The sequence below is a fragment of the Pelodiscus sinensis genome, chromosome 10 (assembly GCF_052426305.1).
Source record: "Pelodiscus sinensis isolate ZL-2025 chromosome 10, ASM5242630v1, whole genome shotgun sequence".
NCBI classification, from domain to species: domain Eukaryota; kingdom Metazoa; phylum Chordata; order Testudines; family Trionychidae; genus Pelodiscus; species Pelodiscus sinensis.
Window position 1 is genome coordinate 44,736,732 of NC_143061.1, and position 23,101 is coordinate 44,759,832.

The 23,101-nt window shown below is 46.0% G+C and overlaps 1 protein-coding gene across 2 annotated transcripts in view; it reads left to right on the forward strand.

The window, feature by feature from the left end:
• Positions 1-23,101, forward strand: part of NMNAT3 (nicotinamide nucleotide adenylyltransferase 3) — an 86,478-nt gene that overhangs the window by 14,981 nt on the left and 48,396 nt on the right. For both annotated transcript variants that reach the window (XM_006124986.5, XM_025185610.3), the window contains exon 2: positions 7,558-7,709. In XM_006124986.5, the coding sequence (XP_006125048.1) occupies positions 7,601-7,709 (109 nt within the window). In that variant the 5' untranslated portion in view covers positions 7,558-7,600. The remainder of the gene's footprint in view (positions 1-7,557; positions 7,710-23,101) is intronic.

Consider the following 23,101-nt stretch of genomic DNA (forward strand, 5'->3'; position numbering starts at 1 on the left):
CTCCTGTTTTATAGTAGTAGTTAGTTAACATTTCCTTTGTATTTGATTTCTCTCAGGAGCTTAGATGAAAACGCAGTTAACACTCTTCATCCTTGCTATTACTGTGCTGAATTTTAAGCCTTTAAGCTAATTAATATCATGCAGAAAGGTGTGAATTTGTGCCTTGTCTATACCTGAGAAGAACTGTATCTAGAAGTCAGTGTAGCTATTTTAGTGCAAACCTCTGTAGGCAGACAGCTTCTAGAAAGGATAACACTAACTCGGTACAAATCCTAGCCTGTCTTATTCTGTGTTTAGTGGTTGGTACTTGGTCTGCTACCTTGACTGCTGAATCAGGGCTAGTCCTGTGGCCATGTCTATACTACAAATTGTGGTCAGTGCAATTTAGCATACAGCTGCTGAAAATTTTTCCCTCATGCCCCTGACTCCTGCCTGCCAGCAGCCTCTGCCAATCAACTTCTCCCCTTTCCTCCCAGCACCGATCATCAGTCTACCACATGCAGGAGGTTCTGTGGGAAGGACAGAAGGGGTACGTTTGGGGGAGGAGCTGGGGGTTTGATGAGATGGGATGGGGATGGAAAGAGGCAGATAGTGGAGTGCTGCTTCTGGATGAGATTACATCATCATAGAATGGTTTGGTTCAACAAGCAATGGCTGCAGATCTTTCAGATGCAAAAAGCCATGTTCTCCTTCGAGTGGTCCCCGTGGGTGCTCCACTCTTGGGTGCTGGTGCATCTTCGCGCCAGTGACCAGAGACTTTTCTAGCAGTTTCTGCCGTGCTGCGCAGGCGCCGAGCGCCCTCTAGTGTTGTTGGAATTGTTGGGTGCGTGCGTGGCGCGGCCCCTCTGTTCCTTCTCTGCCGTCCTCGGCAGCAGACGGAGTGGACTGTTCTCTTCAATTCTGTATAAAAAATAGTTGAATACCTGGTTTTTACCCTCAGTTTCCAAGTTTTTTAGCTCTATTCTTCTCCCATACCAAGTTTAAAAAAAAATAATTTCTAGTCGCAGTTTGCCGCTTTTTCCCCAACCCCTTATGCACAGCTCTCCGGGCTTTAAAAGGTGCTAGTCATGTCGAGATGCCATGCCTGCTTCAGACGGGCACTCTAAATGTATTAAGTGCCTAGGGCAGGCACACACAAAACTCAAAAGTGCCTTCACTGCTCCAAACTGACAGCAAGGGCGCGCCGGGACCAAGTCAACAGGCTAAAGACACTCTTATCTAAAAACTCCCTCCGCCCTCCCTCAGAGGACTCTCCTACGGCCTCAAGACCGCCGCAGTTGAGCAAGGGTATGGAGAAAAACCACCCCTCTGTCCACTCTGGTCCTATGACCTCCCAATCGGGTCTTTCCCTGACTACATCGCTACCCTCGTCGCCATCAGCCGCACAGGTTAGCACCAAGGATAGGCTGGGAACCTCTGGTACGGTGCACTCTTAAGACGTCGGAACCTCGCAAAAGAGCTCACTCTGACCTCTGCTTTGGCTCAATGGCACAATCCAGTACGGCACTGGAGCTGTCCTCAGCGCCGACAGCACCAGTGAAAGATTGCTCAGCACCGAAGCACCACACCAAAACTGCACCGAGCCCGGCGCCGAAGAAGGCCCGTGCCGATGTGCCACCACCGACTACTACGGTGCCAGAACGACCCTTAGCACCGTTGACACAACCGCTGTCCGCACCATCACCATCCAAACCCCGCCGTCCCGCACCGACTGACAGGCGTGAGTGGTACCGGTCCCCGGTACAGAGCCACACATCATCGGCACTGCCCTCCCTGGGCTCCTCCATCCACTCTGTGAGGTCCCGACGCTCTTCTGTCACTGCTCGTTCCATCAGTGACATCGGCACCAAATCAAGGAGCAGGTTCTTCTCTCAGCACTCTAGCCCGGCACATAGACCTCCATCCTGGCAGCCGGTGACGGTTCAAAATGCATACCCTCCTCCTCTGCACCCTTGGTATGCACAACAATAAACCTATCCACCTCCGCCATATACCATCCAATGGCAACCGTGGGAGCTGCGTCCTAAGAAGAGCCACCGTTGAGTCTCTTTGACTGTTTCCAGACCACCTCTTCCCGCCACAGCATCGGCCACTGAACCGAATTTGCCAGCCCCCTTGGAAGCGCACCACTCTCTTTCCAAAGGAGAGACCAGATCACCTCTCCACAACTCCTCCTCTTCCCCAGATGAAGCGGTCACTACTGAAGCCCCACCATCCGGGGACGACACAAAAAAATTCCAGGACTTGTTCAGAAGAGTAGCTATAGCTAAAGAAAGAGACCTCCAGGAGGTATAGGTGAAACAATATTGCCTTCTCCTCACGTTACAGCCTCTAATCATCCTGATGCATGAGGCTATTATGGACCCGGCTGACAACATCTGGCAGACCCCAGCATCCATCATCCCAACAAATAAAAGAGCAGATCGTAAATATTTTATTGCTCCTAAGAACATGGACTTCCTTTTTATCCACCCACCTCTTAACACTCTGGTGGTGGATTTGGTATGACACAAAAGTAAACAACCCAACCTCAGAACCACTCCACATGACACAGACCATAAAAGAGTGGATATTATGGGTCGGAAGGTCTACTCATCAGCCACATTACTCCTCAGGGCTGCGAACTACACTGCCATGCTTGCGGATTATGACCACGCCAATTACTCCAAGCTCCAAGACCTGCTCCAACACCTTCCGGAACACGAGGCCTACCTTGCTAAATTTCATGCAGGAGGGCCACACTGTCTTCCGCACAGCCCTACAGTCCGCTATGGACATAGCAGACACGGCAGCTCGTATTATGGCTTTGACAATTGTCCTTCGCAGAATTTCCTGGTTATAGGCATCTGGGGTACCTAGGGACCTACACCAGAAGGATGAAAAGTACGAACCAACCTTAACCTTTTGACTGAACCAACCTTTTCGCAGCTAAGACTGACGAAGTGTTACATTCCATGAAAGACTCCCATACTGTTCTCAGGACCCTGGGAATGTACACTCCTCCTTTCAAAAGAACTAGGTACCAGCCTTACCAATGCCCGAAAGAGCCTTTCAGACAACAGCCCAAATACGATTTCTGCCCGAAACAAAGAACTCAATGGCATAGACCACAACAACAACAATAGCAACACCTTACGACTAATCCACCACCGAGCAAACAGCAGGTTTGGAGGTCAGGTCGAGAGCCAGGAAGACAATCCACTACCACTGCCATCCAATATTCTTCAATTCCAGCACCCCATCCAGGCCTTTTTCCACCAGTGGTCTCTCATCACTTCCAACGAATGGGTTCTGGAACTGATTCAATTCGGTTACACTATCCCCTTTACCTCCCTCCCTCCTACGCACTCTCCTACCCCGTCCCTCTTCAGGGACCCCTCTCATGAAACATTCTCCAACAAGAAGTTTTGCATCTTCTTCAACTGGGTGCAATAGAACAAGTACCACCACAATTCCAGGGCCAGGTCTTCTACTCAACTTACTTCGTTACCCAGAAGAAGACGGGAGGGTGGCGACCCATCTCAGATCCCTCAACAAATACCTTGAATACCATCGTTTCAAGATGGTCACTCTAGCAACAATTATTCCCACACTCGATCAAGGAGATTGGCTTTCGGCTCTCGACCTCTAGGGTTCCTACTTTCATATTACGGTTCATCCTGCTCACAGACATTTTCTATGGTTTACAGTAGGCACCCAGCACTATCAATTCCTCGTGCTCCCGTTTGGCCTCTCTATTGCCCCCTGGGTGTTTTCCAAAACCCTGGCAGTCATAATGCCCTCACTTCAGTGTCAAGCGATCATATTCCCATATTTAGATGATTGCCTCATAAAAGGCGCGTCCTTTGACGAGACCAAGGCCATTTCAGATACCACAATAGCCCTGTTACTCAGCCTTGGGTTTCACATAAATTACACAAAATCCACCCTACTCCCAGTGCAGAGGCTAGAGTTCATAGGCGCCCTCGTTGACACAGTCACAGTGAGAGCTACACTTCCCGAGCACAGGTTCGTTACCATACGCGACCTCATACACACAGCAAAATCGGTTCTGACTGTCACGGTCTGCGACTGCCTCAAGATCCTCAGGAACGTGGCATCCATGACCTACATCGTCAAATTGGCCAGACTCCAGATGAGACCCCTTCAGTCTTGGTTCACGACAGTTTACAAACCTTCCAAGACCAACTTTCCAAACTCCTGGTCATTCTACCACGGATCATCTACTCCCTGCTTTGGTGGACAATTCCTCAAACCATGTTACAAGGTGTACCTTTCCAGTATCCTCCTTCTACTCTCACAGTTATAACAGATGCCTCACTCATGGCATGGGGGGGCCCACTTAGGGAACCTACTCGAGTTACGGGCGGTCAGATATGCATGCCAACATTTTAGTCAGTACATAGCACACAAGCCCATTACCATCATGACGGACAATACCACCTGCATGTACTATATCAACGGACAAGGCGGAGCTCGATCCCTTTCCCTCTGTTCAGAAGCTATCAAGATTTGGAACTGGTGCCTGACACACAGGGTCACCCCTTTGTCCGTTTACCTTCTGGGTGTACTCAACATCACAGCAGACTCCCTAAGTCATACATTCCAGGACCAAAATGAATGGGAGCTCGACAAATGGGCCCTCACTCCACTCTTCCTTTGCTGGGGCCAACCAGACATAGATCTCTTCACCATGAAAAACAACAGAAAATGCCACCTTTACTGTTCCAGAGGAGCCCTGGGGAAACATTCCCTCTGGGATGCCTTTATGGATCACGAGATACCCCTCTCCTTTACGCGTTTCCCCCCCCCCCCTTCCCGCTCCTACACAGAGTCCTCAACAAGATCAGGACGGACCAGGCGCAGGTCATACTAGTGGCACCTGCGTAGCCCAGACAGACATGGTATCCTTACCTCCTCAAGATGGCGGTGAGGGACCCTCATCCCTTCCCTCTTCTCCATGACCTTCTCTTGCAGAACCACGGTCAGACTCTCCATCCAGATGTTCTCAAGCTCCACCTCCACGCCTGGCTCCTTCATGGCTCCAGGATGCCGAGATTACCTGCTCGGAGCAGGTGAAAGATGTACTGATTAACAGTAGAAGACATTCCACCAGAAAGAACTTACTTGTACAAATGGAATTGATTCTCCCACTGGTATGGCCGAACATATGCACCCCATACAGAACTCGCTCCTTTACCTACTTTATTGGACTACTTACTATCTCTAAAACGATAGGGCTTAGCACTCAGCAGTATCAGGGTCCACGCTGCCTCCATAGTGGCTTTTCACCATCCTATGGATTGCGTTTCTTTCCTCGCTAACCTGTTTGCCAAACGCTTCTTTAAGGGCCTACAGAATATGTTTCCTTCTGTCCGCCCACCGGTCCCTGTCTGGGACCTGAACCATGTCCTGAAAAGCTTGACAAAACCACCATTTCAACTTCTAGCCACCTGCTTTTGGTCTCATTTATCTATGAAGGTAGCCTTCCTCGTCGCTATTACCTCTAGTAGGAGGGTGAGTGAGCTTGCAGCCTTGATGGCCGATGCTCCATACACCGTATTTACAAAGGACAGTGATACTCTGACTCCACCCAAAGTTCCTTCCCAAAGTACTCTCCTTTCACGTGAATGAACCCATACACTTACCTGCCTTCTTTCCTAAACCTCACGTCGACCCAGTACAGGCTGCATGGCACACTCTTGATGTCCGACGAGCTCTGGCGTTTTACGTTGACCACACAAAGCCTTGGCGGGCCTTACCTAGACTCTTCTTCTCCTATGCTGAAAGATCTAGAGGACAAGCAGTCTCATCTCAGAGAATTTTGAAATGGATTACCTCCTGCATTCAAACGTGTTATACTTTGCATGACAAGAACTTACCTGGAAACATCATGGCTCATTCCACCAGTGCAGTAGCTGCCACAACCGCCTTCTTGCATAACATTTCACTCCAGGACATTTGCAACGCTGCCACCTGGTCATCCGACCACACTTGCACAACACTGTGCACTTTCCTCTTCTATAGCATCTTCCATGGCAGAGGGACATGCTGTGTTGTCCACAATAACTACCACTCAGCTTCAAACCCACCTCTGTGAGCTGACACTTGCTCTGTAGTCATCCAGAGTGAAGCACCCATGGGGACCACTTGAAGGAGAAGAAAGAGTTACTCACCTTGTGCAGTAATGTTTAGTTTGGAAGGGAGAAGACTGAGAGTGCCCATGATAGTGATTTTCAAGTATCTAAAAGGGTAGGGCTCTGATGCTAGGACAAGAAGCAATGGGCTTAAACAGCAGCAAGGGAGGTTTAAGTTGGACATTAGGAAAAAGTTCCTAACTGTCAGGATGGTTAAACACTGGAATAAATTGCCTAGGGACATTGTGGAATCTCCGTCTCTGGAGGTATTTAAGAGCAGGTTAGATAGTCGAGATGGTACTTGGGTCCTGCCATGAGGCAGGGGGCTGGACTCGATGACCTCTCGAGGTCCTTTCCAGTTTTAGTATTCTATGAGTCTACATGTTGGGTGGTAGGGTGAGGTGCTTTGTAACATTTGTGTACATTTAAATGTATGTCAATGGAGCTTAGAACTTTACATGAAAGTTCTTTTGTGAGGAGCTTTTAAGGCAAAATGAAAATAAATAAGTTTTATTCTAGTACTGCTGTCTAGTTATTACTAATAAAAATGTACTTTAGGGTCTGAAGTATAAATATGTGAAATCAGAGATTGAGCTTTCCAGGGCATGAAGAAATCATTTCCAGACGGAAGGAATCATCCATTTCTGTGGAATATAAGTAAGCTTTCATTAAAAATAAATTCCACTTACAACCTTTGTAAAGGCCAAAAAAGCTGTGAATATAAATATATAATTAATGCAGTGATGTCTTCCTAAGTCTCCATGGATCTATGATCCATTAATTTATCTGGTTCTTTTTTGAACCCTGTTCTAGTCTTGGTCTTCAGAACATCCTCTGGCAAAGTGTTCCACAGGTTGACAGGTTGTCCCGCTATTTTGATTAGTGTAGTATAAACTAAAAAACAACACAGTCTGATAGCACTTTATGGACTAGCAAAACATGTAGATGGTATCACGAGCTTTCATGGGCACAGCCCACTTCTTCAGATGGTACTGTAGAATAGTCAACCTTTTTTACTTAAGATACTTCTGGAAATATGAATATAGACTCAGGATTTCCTTAGATAAGTGGTGTTTTGTGAAAAATATTAAGACCATTAAGGAGTTAATGATAATTCAAAAGAGTAGTGACCTTGTTCAGAAGACCATGTAATTTCTAGTAGAATTACTCTTTTTACTGTGGTTCCAGACCATTTTTTAGATATGTGTCCATGGATTTCATTTCAATACAGGTATTGGATTTGTTTAAATACTCACTTAGCATATATTGCAATGGTGCTCTTTGCTAATTTTGATATTTTACTAATGTCCCAATGATGTAACAGTTCTGAAAATGATGAATCATTATTTATTATTAAGAGAAACAGCTGTGAAACATTTCTCTGAGGCAAAGGTTATTTTAATAGTTACTTTTCCTTTAGGTTGAAATGCCGATGAAGATCCTAGTATGCAGTATATGTCACAATGAAGAGCCGGATACCTCTTGTTCTCCTTGCCTGTGGCTCCTTTAACCCCATCACAAACATGCATATGCGTTTATTTGAGCTGGCTAGAGATCACCTTCATCAAACAGGTCAGTAGAATTGAATTTATGTAGTGCTATTGGAAAAAATACGGTATTTGGAATGAAATTGGCTTTTCCAATCTTGGGGACTAAAAACTGATTTGCAATCATTTTAATACTTGCTCATTTTCAGGATTATATTTTTTGCTAATCAAGTGTGAGTCTTTCTTAAACATTTGATGGAATGTTGAATAAAGAAATTGTAGTGGTGTTACCTCCTCCTTTTATATCTAGTTACCCACCATAGAGATTTTATAACAAGGAGTTCACACGCTTGCAGTTAGATTTTTCAACTGTTGACAAAACTAATTTTCAGTGGAAATTGGATGCAGATTGACTCTGGTGTAGATAACTTCTTGGTACAAGTTCTGAAGGAACCGACCAGAGGCCATGCGAAGATTGGCCTGCTGCTCACAAACAGGAAGGAACTAGTAGGGGACATAGAGGTGGGTGACAACATGGTAAGCAGTGATCATGAGATGGTAGATTTCAGGATCCTGACCAAATGAAGAAAGGAGAATAGCAAAATACACACCCTGGACTTCAGAAAAGCAGACTTTGACTCTCTCAGAGAACTGATGGGCAGGATTCCCTGGGATGCTTACATGAAGGAGAAGGGAAGGCACAGGAGGAAACCATCCCCATGTACAGCAACAAATGCAAATATGGTAGGCGACCAGATTGGCTTACCAGGGACATCCTTGGTGAGCTTAAACACAAAAAGGAAGCTTACAAGAAGTGGAAACATGGACAGATGACTAGGGAGGAGTATAAATATATTGCTCGAGAATGCAGAGGACTTATCAGGAAGGCAAAAGTGCAATTGGAATTGCAGCTAGCAAGGGATGTGAAGGATAACAAAGGTTTCTACAGGCATGTTAGCAATAAGAGGGTGATCAGAGAGGGTATAGAGCTCTTACTGGAAGGCGGAGGTAACCTAGGCTATGTCTAGACTGCAGGCTTCTTTCGAAAGAGGCTCTTTCGAAAGCATCTTTCGAAAGAGCCTCTTTCAAAAGATCGCGTCTAGACTGCAGGTGGATCTTTCGAAAGAGAAATCCGCTTTTTCGAAAGAGAGCACCCAGCGAGTCTGGATGCTCTCTTTCGAAGACGGCCTTTTTACATTGAAGAACGCCTTCTTTCGAAAGAGGAACTTTCGAAAGAAGGCGTTCTTCCTCGTAAATTGAGGTTTACCGCCATCGAAAGAAAAGCTGCGTTCTTTCGAAATAATTTCGGCTTGAGTCTGGACGCAGGGGAAGTTTTTTCGGGAAAAGGCTACTTTTCCCGAAAAAACCCCTGAGTCTGGACACGGCCCTAGTGACAGATGATGTGGGAAAAGTTTAAGTACTCAATGCTTTCTTTGCCTCTGTCTTCACAGACAAGGTCAGCTCCCAGACAAATGCACGGGCAACGGAGTATGGGAAGGAGGTGGACAGCCCTTGGGGAAGGAACAAGTTAGGAACTATTTAGAAAAGCCAGACATACACAAATCCAAGGGTCCAGATTTAATGCATCCGAGGGTACTGAGGGAGTTGATAAATGTCATTGCGGAGCCTTTGGCCATTATCTTTGAAAACTCTTGGCAATTGGGAGAGATCCCGGATGATTGGAAAAAGGCAAATGTAGTGCCCATCTTTTAAAAAAAGGGAAGAAGGACAATCCAGGGAACTATAGACCAGTCAGCCTTACCTCAGTCCCCGGAAAAATCATTCAGAGGATCCTCAAGGAAACCACTTTGAAGCACTTGGAAGAGGGGAAAGTGATCAGGAATAGTCAACGTGGATTCACGAAGGGCACGTCATGCCTGACCAATCTGATTAGCTTCTCTGATGGGGTAATTGGCTCTGTGGACATGGGGAAGTTAGTAGGTGTGATATACCTTGACTTGAGCAAAGCTTTTGATACAGTATCCCACAATATTCTTGCCAGCAAGTTAAGGGAATGTGGATTGGATAAATGGACTGTAAGATGGATAGAAAGCTGGCTAGACTTTTGGGCCCAACGGGTAATGATCAATGGTTCTGTCAGGTTGGCGGTTGGTTTCTAGCGGAGTGCCCCAAGGATCTGTTGTAGGATCGGTTTTGTTTAACATCTTTATTAAAGACCTGGATCAGGGGATAGATTGCATGCTCAGCAACTTTGCAGATGACACTAAGCTAGGGGAAGAGGTAGATACACTGGTGGGCAGGGATAGGGTCCAGTGTGACCTGGACAGATTAGAAGATTGGGCCAAAAGAAATCTGATGAGGTTCAACAAAGACAAGTATAGAGTCCTGCACTTGGTACGGAAGAATCCCAAGCTTTGTTATAGGCTGGGAACCGAATGGCTGAGTAGCAGTTCTGCAGAAAAGATCCTGGGGACTACAGTGGATGAGAATCTGGATATGAGTCAACTGTGTGCCCTTGTAGCCAAGAGGGCTAATGTCAAATTAGGGTGTATTAGGCAGAGCATTGCCAGCAGACCCAGAGAAGTGATAATTCCCCTTTATTTGGCTTTTGGTGAGGCCACATCTGGAGTACTGTGTCCAGTTCTGGGCCCCCCACTACAAAAAGGATGTGGACGCATTGGAGAGGGTCCAGCGGAGGGTGACCAAAATGATTAGGGGGCTGGAGCTCATGACCTGTGAGGAGAGACTGAGGGATTTGGGTTGTTTAGTCTCCAGCAGAGAAGAGTGAAGGGGAAATTTGATAGCAGCATTCAACTTCCTGAAGAGAGGTTCCAAAGAGGACGGAGAAAGGCTGTTCACAGTATTGACGGATGGCTGAATAAGGAGCAATGGTCTCAAGTTACAGTGGGGGAGGTCTAGGTTGGATATTAGCAAAAACTATTTCACTAAGAGGGTGGTGGATCACTGGAGGTCCTTTCTTGGATTGAGAACTGGTTAAAAGACAGGAAACAAAGGGTAGGAATAAATGGTAAATTTTCAGATTGGAGAGGGGTAACTAGTGGTGTACCCCAAGCGTCAGTCCTGGGACCAATCCTTTTCAACTTATTCATAAATGATCTGGAGAAAGGGGTAAGCAGTGAGGTAGTAAAGTTTGCAGAGGATACAAAACTGTTTAGGATAGTCAAGACAGAAGCAGACTGTGAGGGACTCCAAGAAGATATCACCAAACTGAGTGATTGGGCAACAAAATGGCAAATGAAATTTAATGTGGATAAGTGTAAAGTAATGCACATCGGGAAAAATAACCCTAACTATACGTACAGTATGATGGGGGCTAATTTGGCTACAACAAATCAGGAAAGAGATCTTGGAGTTATCGTGGACAGTTCTCTGAAAACTTCCACACAGAGTGCAGTGGCAGTCAAAAAGGCAAATAGGATGCTAGGAATTATTAGGAAAAGGATAGAAAATAAGACCCAGAATATCTTACTGCCCCTGTATACAACTATGGTACACCCACATCTTGAATACTGTGTACAGATGTAGTCTCCTCACCTCAAAAAAGATATTTTGGCCTTGGAAAGGGTTCAGAAAAGGGCAACTAAAATGACTAGGGGTTTGGAATGAGTCCCATATGAGTAGAGGTTAAAGCGACTGGGACTTTTCAGTTTAGAAAAGAGGAGACTGAGGGGGGATATGATAGAGGTCTATAAAATCATGAGTGGTGTGGAGAAGGCAGAGAAAGAAAAGTTATTTATTAGTTCCTATAATAGAAGAACTAGAGGACACCAAATGAAATTAATGGGTAGCAGGTTTAAAACTAATAAAAGAAAGTTCTTCTTCACACAGCGTTTTGTCAACCTGTGGAACTCCTTGCCAGAGGAGGCTGTGAAGGCTAGGACTATAATAGAGTTTAAAGAGAAGCTGGATAAATTCATGGAGGTTAGATCCATAAAAGGCTATTAGCCAGGGGATAAAATGGTGTCCTTGGCCTCTGTTTGTCAGAGGCTGGAGAGGGATGGCAGGAGACAAATCGCTTGATTATTGTATTCGGTCCACCCTCTCTGGGGCACCTGGTGCTGGCCACTGTCCGTAGACAGGATACTGGGCTAGGTAGACCTTTGGTCTGACCCAGTACGGCCGTTCTTATGTTCTTATGTTCTTATGAAATGGGTTACTTAGGGAGGTGGTGGAATTTCCATCCCTAGAGGTGTTTAAGTCTTGGCTTGACAAAGCCTTGGCTGGGTTGATTTAGTTGGGATTGGTCCTGCTTTGGGCAGGGGGCTGGACTTGATGACCTCCTGAGGTCTCTTCCATCTCTATGATTCTATGGTGAAAGGGCACCTTTCTTTGAAATTGAGAAGAAACAGTTATGTTGACATTTTGGGGGTTTATGCGGATGTAATAATTTAGTATCAAGAACTGATGCACTTTGCAGTTTTGACTAGTAGGGAAAACTGGGAAGGGAAAAAAGTGAGAGTCATTACTCATTACCCATATTCAATCAGAGGTAAAACTTTCCTTCCTGAGCAAAATAGTCTACATGAGGGATATGATGTCCAAAGAAATAAGCTAGGATGCCTGAGTAGCAAAGGAGAGTGGCTAGAGGCCTAGAGAATTGGGAGCAAGCAAGAATCTGAAGTAGCACAGGGGTGCCAGAAGAGAAGGAGACTGAAGAGAAGGAGACTGAAAGTGGGCCAGACCCACTTCCTCAGATCAAATAGTGGAAGAAAATAGTCACAACCATATACCAAAGGATACAATTAAAAAAAAAGGAACACATATGAAAAGGACAAATCACATTTCAGAACAGAAGGAGGATGCGGGGGAGGGGGGGAAGGAAGGTAAATGCCTGTGAGTTAATGATATTAGAGGTGGGGAAGGGTAGATGTCTGTGAGTTAATGATATTAGAGGTGATAATTGGGGAAGCTATCTTTGTAATGGGTAAGGTAGTTGGGGTCTTTGTTCAGCCCCTTCCCCCACCCCCCGGAGAGTGTCGAATTTTAGCATCAATGCCAGTTCAGAGGAATCCTTTTCAAGTGCAGATTTGAAAGTCTTCTGAAGTAAGATGCATGTGATTAGGTCATTGAGACAGTGTCCTTTCTGGTTGAAATGGCAAGAAACTGTTTTTTCTTTGTGATCCTGTCTAATGTCTGTTTTGTGGGCATTGATTCTTTGGCGAAGTGTCTGAGACGTTTGTCCAATGTACATAGCAGACGGACGCTTTCGGCACATGATAGCGTAGATTATATTTCTGGATGAGCAGGAATATGTATTCTTGATCTTATAACTCACTTGGGGTATGTCTACACTACCCCGCTAGTTCGAACTAGCGGGGTAATGTAGGCATACTGCACTTGCAAATGAAGCCCGGGATTTGAATTTCCCGGGCTTCATTTGCATAAGTGGGGTGCTGCCATTTTTAAAACCCCGCTGGTTCGAACCCCGTGCAGCGCGGCTTCGCGGGGCACAAACTAGGTAGTTCGAACTAGGTTTCCTAGTTCGAACTACTGTTACTCCTCGTGGAATGAGGAGTAACGGTAGTTCGAACTAGGAAGCCTAGTTTGAACTACCTAGTTCGTGGCCCGTGTAGCCACGCTGCACGGGGTTCGAACCAGCGGGGTTTTAAAAATGGCGGCGCCCCGCTTATGCAAATGAAGCCCGGAAAATTCAAATCCCGGGCTTCATTTGCAAGTGTGGTATGCCTACATTACCCTCCTAGCTTGAACTAGGAGGGTAGTGTAGACATACCCTTGGTTAGGCCCAATAATGGTGTCAGCAGAGTGAATATGTGGACAAAGCTGGCAACGGGGTTTGTTGCAAGGGAAAGTACCAGGGTTGGTATTAGTGTGGTATGTCCTGTGGTTGTTGGTAAGAATCATCTTGAGGTTAGATGGTTGTCTATAGGAGACTTGTGTGTGTCTCTCTCTTTCTCTCTTTCACTGGAAAGTGATTTGAGAATAGCAGCAGTAGGAATTGGATGGTCGAGCATGGGAATCCAAAAATGCTGCCAACGTGGGCGCATCATTAGGAAGCAGCAATTGCATGCTAGTAACATGCTTTGAGAGGAAATTGTGAGTGGTCTTCTGGAGGGAGAATTGCTGAGCTTGCTAACAGATGTATTAGGACATAAGCTTTGTAGGTAAAACCCTGATGAGGTGGGTTTTTTCCCACGAATGCTTATGCCCTAATAAATCTGTTAGGATGTGTCTACACAGCAGGGCTTAACTTGAAATGAGCTATGCAAATTGAGCTATGTCAATTGAGTAGCTTATTTCGAAACTGGGAATGTCTACACAGCACTTACGTTGAAAAAGAGAAACTCTTCCTCTGACTTCCCTTGCTCCTCGTACAATGAGGGTTACAGGAGTCAGAGTAAGAAGTCCTCCAGCTTGACAGTATTTTGACACTATTTTGAAATAACTGCCTGTTGTGTAGTCACGGACTAAGTTATTTTGAAATAATGTTGCAGGGTAGACGTACCCTTAGTCTCTGAGGCAGAGTTGGGGAACCTTTTTTGAGTCGGGCCGCTGACACATAGAAAAATCAGTTGGGGGCTGCACACAAGTGAGAAGCAAAAAAACTCCAAAGAAATCCTCTCTGATGTGCCCCTGACTGAGGAGGAGAAAGACACTCTCCACGTTTTCCGTGCATACCAGAGCTCTAGTAGATTTTGTGTGCTTCAGCCCTGCAGGTGGGCAGCGGGGGAACTTCCCAATGCTGGAGGGGAGCCCCGCGCCTTGGGAGCCATATCCAGGCAAGCTGGGGACCATATCCGGCCCCCAGGCCTTAGGTGCCCCACCCCTGCACTAAGGTGTCATAGGACTCCTCATTGTTTTTGCACATATAGACTAACATGACTACCCTTCTCTCTGTGACTAACAAAACATGTAGATGGCATCATAAGCTTTTGTGGGCATAACCAGAGACTGCGCCCACAAAAGCGCATGATACCATCTACATGTTTTGTTAGTCTTTAAGATGCTACTAGACTATTTGTTGTTTTTTTAATTTTTTTCCTGTTACAATCTCAACTACCCCTCTGAAGCTTCTCTCTGTGGTCTACCAGGAGCACGAGAACTAAATGGTTAAAGAGGTCAGAAATTGGCTTCCCCTCCCTCTTTTGGTCTGTTTATTGCTGTCCTTGCTGGAAAGGTGGACGAAGAGTGGATGGGCAGGGATAGGAATGGATCCTGACTCCAATTACTCCAATATGCCAGGCAGCACAGCTAAGGTGGTGAGAATTGAAAAATAGTCTGATACTAGTAAAGGCCAGTATTGCTTTCCCTGAAGGAAGGACTGAGTCTGGAAATGAATTATGACTGTCTGAATCACAATTCGTTCCATGGTCTGCTCTAAGGGCAACTGCCCCTCACTCAGGTTGTTAAATCGCAAGTTAGCCCATATTTTATTAGAAATGCACCTTTGGAAGGTTGTAGTGAAAGTTTTGCATTGCAGTGTGACTTTTAGTTCTTTGATGTGTGATAGTGTTGTAGAATTGTAATTGAATGAATTAAGCTGTTGTGTCAGTGTGATGAATAGTGTGATTAGTGGGCTAATATTTGGTGACTGGTATTTTGGATGTAAATTCTTTTTTGACTTTTTCATTTAATCAGTGTCAACAGAGGTAATTGAGTAGTGCAAATTGTACAGTACATCTTTATGATAAAGCAAATAGATTTGTACTCTAGGGATGTTTGCAGCTAGCCGGATAATTGTTTAATCTATAAGCTATTGCTTATCAGTTAACAGTCCCGGTTAACTGCAACCGCGCATGATTCACAGGGAAAGGCTGAGGGATTTGGGCTTATTCGGTTTACAGAAGAGAAGAGTGAGGGGGGCTTGACAGCAGCATTTAACTACCTGAAGGGGGGGTTCCAAAGAGGATGGAGAGAGGCTGTTCTCAGTGGTAATAGATGACAGAACAAGGAGCAATGGTCTCAAGTTGTAGTGGGGGAGGCCTAGGTTGGATATTAACAAAAACTATTTCACTAGGAGGGTGGCGAAGCATCGGAATCGGTTACCAAAGGAAATCTAGGAAGCTCCCTCCCTGGAGGTTTTTAAGTCCTAGCTTCAAAAGCCCTGGCTGGGATGATTTAGTTAGAGTTGGTCCTGCTTTGGGCAGGGCGTTGGACTTGATGACCCCCTGAGGTCTCTTCCAGCCCTGTGATTCTATGATGCTGTGAACAATACTTGCTCCCTCATGTGCTCTGTATTTAAAACTCGGACTGGCAGGCTGGCTCAGTCCCAGCCCTCTCCGAGTTGTAAATGAAGAGCACACAGGGGAGCCATCTGCCACCCCAAGCTGCTGCCTCAGATACCCAGAGGCTGCCTCCAGGGATGCCGGAGCAGCCTCTGTTCATGGGGAGCTTGGGCTGCTAAGAATTGGTGCAGTTACACAATGATTACATTAAATGATTTCTAACATCCCTACTGTACACATATTTTACTATTATGATGATGACCATCTAAGTGTGTGGTTCTCAACTGGTGGTCCATGGTGACTTTTTCAGTGGTCCACAGGAACATTGTCCAAAGTCACACTGCGTGAGCAGGCGCCACCGTTAGGCTGTTTTACTCCCTGTTCACAAGCATGCGGCACGTCATCCATAGCGTCACCTAGGACGCAACCACGTTGTGTTGCCAGTAACTTCTGCCTGAGGCTCTGAGCATCAGTGTAGCTGCCACCATCATGCTGAGCGGTTGCTGTGTCGTTCGTCCTGTGCTACATGTGTTGTTTTACAGGTGTGATTTAGTTTGTTTATAATGGCAACGACAGGAAGAAATGTCAAGCGCAAGTATTCAGAAGACTTTACATCAAATTCGGCTTCACTAGTCAAAGAAGGCGTGGATTTGCCACAATGTATTATTTGTTTCAAAGTCTTGGGGAATGACTCAATGATGCTGGCTAAGCTGAAACTCCATCTTGAAAAGTGTCACCCCAACTTGTTGCAAAAGGATGAAGATTATTTTGAGCGGCGGTTATCAGGTCTGAAACGACAGCGCCTCGACTCAACAAGTGCATTCTACAATAAGACAAGCAATGCAGTGTGTGCTTCCTACATTGTTGCATATAAAGTTGCACAGGCCAAGAAGTCTCATACCATTGTAGAGTAACTTGTGCTCCCTTGTGCAAAATAGATGGTGCGGTTTGTTCTTGGTGAGGAAGCAGCAAGGAAGCTGAATGATATATATATCTGTCTCTAACAATACAGTATCGAGACGGATAAATGAGATATCACAGAACATCAGTGAACAAGTTGTGGATGAAATAAAGATGTCTCCATTGTTTGCCATACAATTGGATGAATCGATCGATGTCGCATTCTGCTCTCAGCTATTGGTGTTCGCATGATACATGGTTGAGGGAGATTCAAAGACAAGTTTCTTTTTTGTAAGATTCTTGATACCACCACAAAGGCTCAGGATGTGATGGAAATTAACAATTTCTTTGAAATACATGGTCTAGATTGGGTAAACCTTGTGGGTGTCACCACTGATGGTGCATCTCGGGCTTCCAAATGCTGGTGAAACAGCGCACTCCAATGGTAGCCAGAGTTCATTGCTTCATTCATAGGGAAGCTTTGGTGTAAAAAAACATTGCCTGATCAACTGAACACCAAAGGGTTAGTGAAAGTGGTGAATCACATCAAATCATTGGCTTTGAACACCAGGCTGTTCAAAGATTTTTGCCTAGACATGGGTTCCGACTTCAATGTGTTGCTGTTCTACACTTCTGTACAGAGGTTGTCAGCAGGGAACGTACTCAACAGAGTTTTTCAATTGAGAGAGGAGTTGGATTTATTTCTTCAGGCTCAAGGGAAAGAGGAATTCCGAAATGTGCTGACACAGTCAAATTTAGAACTTGCATATCTTGTCGATATTTTTGGAATCTTGAACAAACTGAATCTTCAGCTGCAAGAGAAAGGTGCAAATTTGTTCTCTCACCAAAGCATCATCAAGGCTTTTCTTGACAAATTGGAACTCTGGATCATAAGGGTCAAAGGCAATAATTTGGTTCAATTTCTATATGTGGATTCCATGCTCGGGGAAAAGTAAGCCATTGCAAACATTTCTAGTTGGGAGCTACAATAGCAAAACATTTTGTGACACCCAGGGTTAGAGGGTAGGAAGTGACATAGCCCCTCACTCATCTAGATTGCATCCCAACATGTCATGCTATCTCTCCTGTACATGGGTGGTCGGTGAACGTAGAGCTGGGGGAGGCAAGCCATCAGCCCCAACCCTTTCCACTGAAGCCCTGCCCCCATGGGAGCCATGCTGCTTCCCCACCCCACCACTATCACAGGGAGGCAAGACAGCATGCCATGCATTTGCGACCCGCACCACCACAGAGAGGGGAGGAGGGCAGGCAGGCATGCGCACGTGCTTCCTGGCCCCAGAGCACAGGAAGGGAGGATGGCGTGCGTCACCAGCCTCCCCGGCCCCAGAGTACAGGGAAAGGAGGAGGGAATAAGGATGTTAATTAACGGTTAATTGACTAATCGAGTAGTCGATGGATGTTCCATCGACTAGTCGATAAGCATTTCCGTATTCCGCATTTGAAATGTACAAGAGTCCCAGCGGGAAGTCCCACTGACTCTGGGCTGCCAGCTTTGAAATGTACAGGAGTCCCCAACAGGGGTTCTTGTGCATTTCAAAGCGGCAGCGCAGCACAGAGCCCAGGATCAGCTGTGCGGCACTGCCCCTTTGAAATGCTACCCATTTGAAACGCCACCATTTCTGTAGAACCCGTGTAGCCAGACAGCCCCCCCCCCATCTCATCAATCTTGCTTGCCCTCTGAGATGTCTGAATACAGGACAGAGAAGGAGCAATAAAATCAGCATAGTCTATGCTGGCTCATCTGATCCTGAGAAGCTGAAAACATAGATATGAGGAGAGAACGATTAAGGCAATAAGCTGAGCTCGAGGCTGCAAGAAGTGCCCGGCTGGCACCCATGTTGATACAAACACACACAGCCGTCCCTGGGAGAGGAATCCCCCACTGAGAAAAGAATGCCCAGTACTTCCAATTTAATCCTCTCAACTCTCTCTTACAAGTGTAAATTAAGTTCACAACTCCCTTGTAAGAACTTGTCTCACAAAAGGCAGACCAGCGCTATTTGGCATCACAGATAAGAAAGAGAAATACGTGACCCCATGGGTATAAAGATGGGTACAGCAGCGCACTCACTTTGAGTGTCAATCTACCCTCTACCTGCTGGTTGGGTTAGGTGTTTGACCTCCCGAGGTTCTATGGGGACGCCCACCTCGTATTTTCATCTTTCCTAGGAATTGAGGGACCGGCCCTGGCCTGACTCGCTGGAGTCGAGAGGCACAGAAGGGGGTAAAAATTGTACCTGGATGTGGTCCTCTGTCTTAAGTGTACACAGACTTAGAGCTCTTTAAAGATTAAGCTGTTACTTGGTACTATTATTTCTGTTTTCCTATCTTTATCTTCTTTGTAACCATTTTTAAGATCTATATTTTGCTAGCAATTAAGAAATAGAACAATAGCCATTGCAACCATATGATTTATAAGCTTCCTCAATAAACCTGTAACTGTTTAAGCTTTAACCTGACTCCTTCAGTTGCTGTAACAGAACCAGGCACAATTTAAAAGAACTTCAGCCGGTCTTAAGGGACAGATATAGGGAGAGCTTGGGCATTTGGATTTGTGTCACTCCCAGGTGGCAGATCCGTTGGGGCACTTCTCAGCCTCCCCCAGGCTGCTCGCTGCGAAGGAATCACAGATTCTAGCAGCTAAAATCTGAAGTGTAATAAGCTCTCCCTGTAAACTTATTGGGGCACTCGTCAACCTCCTCCAGGTTGCCCGCTACAAGGGACCCCGGTCTCAGCAGTTGAAGTCTCGGGTGTATAGCACACACACACACACCACTCACTGCCCTGACCGTCGGCTGACAACCTGGGACTAGCTGGTGAGTCCCTTGGCATTTTGAAGGGCTCCTTCACCTCGGCATTTCAGTGTGGGAGCACTGCACAGCTGAGCCGGGGGTCAGCTATCCAGTTCTGCCGCGTGTGGAGTCCGGGGTCAGCTGGGGACTCCCAAGCTCACCGTGGGTTCCTCACAGCATTTCACCAGCACCCAGGGTCAGCTGGCTATCCGATAAGTATTTGCTTATCAGATAGTCGACTAGACCTTCACTTTTCTAGAAGGGAGTGCATCCCCAGTCTCCCCTGCTGTGAAACATGGGGAGGGAGGAGGGCACATCGCCCTAGCCTTCTTGGCTCCCCTGGACCTGGAGCTGAGGGAGGGTGAGTGGTGTGTAGCTCCAGCCTCCTGGCATGGAGCACAGGGAGGGTGGGCACTGGGGGCAGCTGTAGGCATTCTGGGGGTGAGTGTGGGTGGAGCCAGGCTGGCAGTTTGGGAAGGCAGTGCCTTCCTCCGCCTATGATACCGGATATCCATTCTCCTCTAGTTCCTTCTATTTCTTATTCTGTCCTAAAAATGCATCTCATCACACACACAACGCGAAGTTTGGAGTCTTCCAACTCCCCACTCTTTCTATTCTCATTACTCCCTCAACTTTATTGTTACCTAGAGTTGGGTGAGAGACAGTAACTATAACAGATTGGGGAATATGTCTGTGTCATTTCATGAGTTCTATTTTGGGTTAATGAGTGTCTTGTTATATTTCAGCCTCCAGTCTGAACAGAACCTTTAGGGTAATGTTAAGTGTTCATTCTTGAACTTGACACCTAATGGACAGTCTCTGTCTAGGAAGCAGTGACAGAGTCATTAAGGGCCATCAACGTTGAATGGCTCTGTCCCAGCTGAACAGTGGGCTTGCAGCTAGCAGGGCCAATGTCTCTGAATGACTCTTCCTAGAAGCTCATGGGGACTGGAAATTTGCAAGAGGAAGCACAAGAAGAGACAAGGTGTCAGAGACTGTTTTAAAAGAGAAATGTTTTTACGACTGTATCTACACTGGCGGCATTTTTTCATCAAGAGTTTGGTTGACGATGAAAAAGTAAAGAAAACTATTGTGTGTTCATACTGTTGTAGACTGTTGACATTGTGAGTCCTTACTTAGGCTATGGAAAGATTTGGCGATGAAAGTACTGTTGACTTTAATAAGTTGCCAAAAAGAAAGTTGCCAAATCGTGTTTACACTGTCACTCTGTCAACATATCACGGTCACATTGTTAGCTTCCTCAGGCTACAGAAAGAGTAAAGCAATGTGGGTCGCTAGGCATTGTGGGAACATGCAACGTAGTGCTAGGCATTTAGGCAATGTGAAAAACGTCATGTCAGCCACCTCTTTGCTTCCCAACCCTCGGGGCTTCCAGTTTATTTTCGTGCCATTTGAATGACCATTCTTGCTGTGAACTTCAACATCTGTTGTGAGAGATCTGGATCCCGGACTTCTCTCCCATGTTGTGTTCAATATCCATAGGATATCACACATTGCAGCATAGCTACTTATGCACTTTAATATTAGGGATATAAAATCCCGGTTAATTAGTTAACTGGTTAACCGATAAAGCGGGCTCACAGGCATGGGGAGGGGAATCCCAGAAGTTAGGGGGAGATCCCAGCATGCACAGGGAGGATGACTTCTGCTCCTGGCCCCTCGTATCTGAGGCTGCCACTGTTGGGTGGTAGGAAGGAGAAGGAAGGACTGCTCCTTCTGGTTACCTAGTCACATCTCTACTTAATATCAAAGGAAGAAGATACTGATGCAGACAACGTGTGTGATGGGCAGCAGCGAAGTGGCATTGCGTTGGGCTGCCACAGAGAGCAGCTGTGCTCAATAGAGCGTTACTTTTGGGCTTTGGAAACCATCACAGAGCGGTGGGATCGCATTGTCATGCAGGTGTGGGATGAAGAACAGTGGGTACAGAATTTTTGGATGCGCAAAGCAACCTTCCTGGAGCTGTGTGCTGAGCTGGCCCTCAACTACATTGTAAGGACACCTGAATGGGAGCTGTTCTTTTGGTAGAAAATCATGTTGCCATTGCTTTGTGGAACTGTAGACTCCTCATTGCTACCATTCAGTTGCATATCAGTTTGGAGTGGGGAGGTCTACCATCAGGGCAGCACTTACGCAATTGTTCAGGGCAATAAATCACATTTTGTAGTGCTAGGCTCTGGGAAATGTGGATGACACAGTAGCTAGCTTTGTAGAAATGGGCTTTCCAAATTATGGTGGGATAATCGATGGCAGACATACTCCCATTATAGTGCCACCCCACCTTGCCACCGAGTACATCAATCAAAAGGGGTACTTCTCCGTGCTTGTGGGTTACCACGGGCCTTTCACAGACATAAATACAGGTTGGTCTGAAAGGTGCATGATGCACACATCTTCAGGAACACTGGCCTTTACAGAAAGCTGCAGGCAGGGACTTACTTTCTAGACCAGAAAATTACAGTGAGGTATGTGGAAATGCCCATTGTTACTCATTCTAGGTGATATGGCTTATCCCTTACAGCTCTGGCTCATGAAGCTTTACAAAGGGCACCTGGACAGCCGTAAGAAGTTCAACAAGCTAAGCCTCTGCTGCATGGTTCATGAGTATGCCTTTGGCAGATTGAGATGGAGGTATCTCTATGGCAGGCTGGACCTTTTGGAGGATCATATCCCCAAGGTGGTGGCCGCCTGGTGTTGCTTATATAATTTAACTGAGAGTAAGAGTGAAACATTTGCCCATGGATGGAGAAATGAGACACAACACCTTGACATGAAGTTTGAACAGCAAGACACCCGTACTGTCAGGGGAACCCATAGGAGTGGCCATCAATATCTGCGTGTCTCTGAGGAACCACTTTGATAATGAAGGGTGCTGACATTTCTGCATGTTGGGATTGCTTCTCTGCCTCATCCCACTACTGATCCTGAGCAAGGCATTCCCATGAAACAAAGAGATATTACAGGCTTCCACAGGAGCCAGAGCAATTGCTGTGGGTTGTGTCACATAAAATAAACTCATGGAAACCTGCCTCACATTTGTCTTTATTGATGTCTTTCAGTCATATTCACACACATAGGGTAGTTGCTTGGTGGTCAGAGATGGTAAGAGTTCTTGGAAAACCTTACAATGGTATCCATCTGTCAAAGTCATAGTTGCTTTGATGGGGAATGGAATGTGCTAGAAAGAAAACATTACCTGATGATGAAAATGAGTGTGTGGGCACAAAAGGACTGTTGCTGTGAAAAGAGTTCTGCAGTGCAGATAGGGAGGCCTTTGGTTCTGTTCATTCTGCATAGGACACTTCAGTATCTCATTTTGTTCTTCCATGAGCTTTAGCATGCACTCGGAGGCTTCTGTTCTGCATTTCATCTCCCTAACCCTCCTTTGCTCCCTTTTCTCTGTTTGAAGTGTTGAATGCTGCAACACATCCTTGACCAGACCCTCTCTTGTCCTCCAAGGTATTTTTCTTAGTTGACAGAGTTTGTCTGTGGGGACGCTTGCCTGACTTTTCAAGGTCTAGTCTGGAAAAGTAACCATTAAAAATAGAGTGACTGGTAAACGTTGCAAAAATTGCACT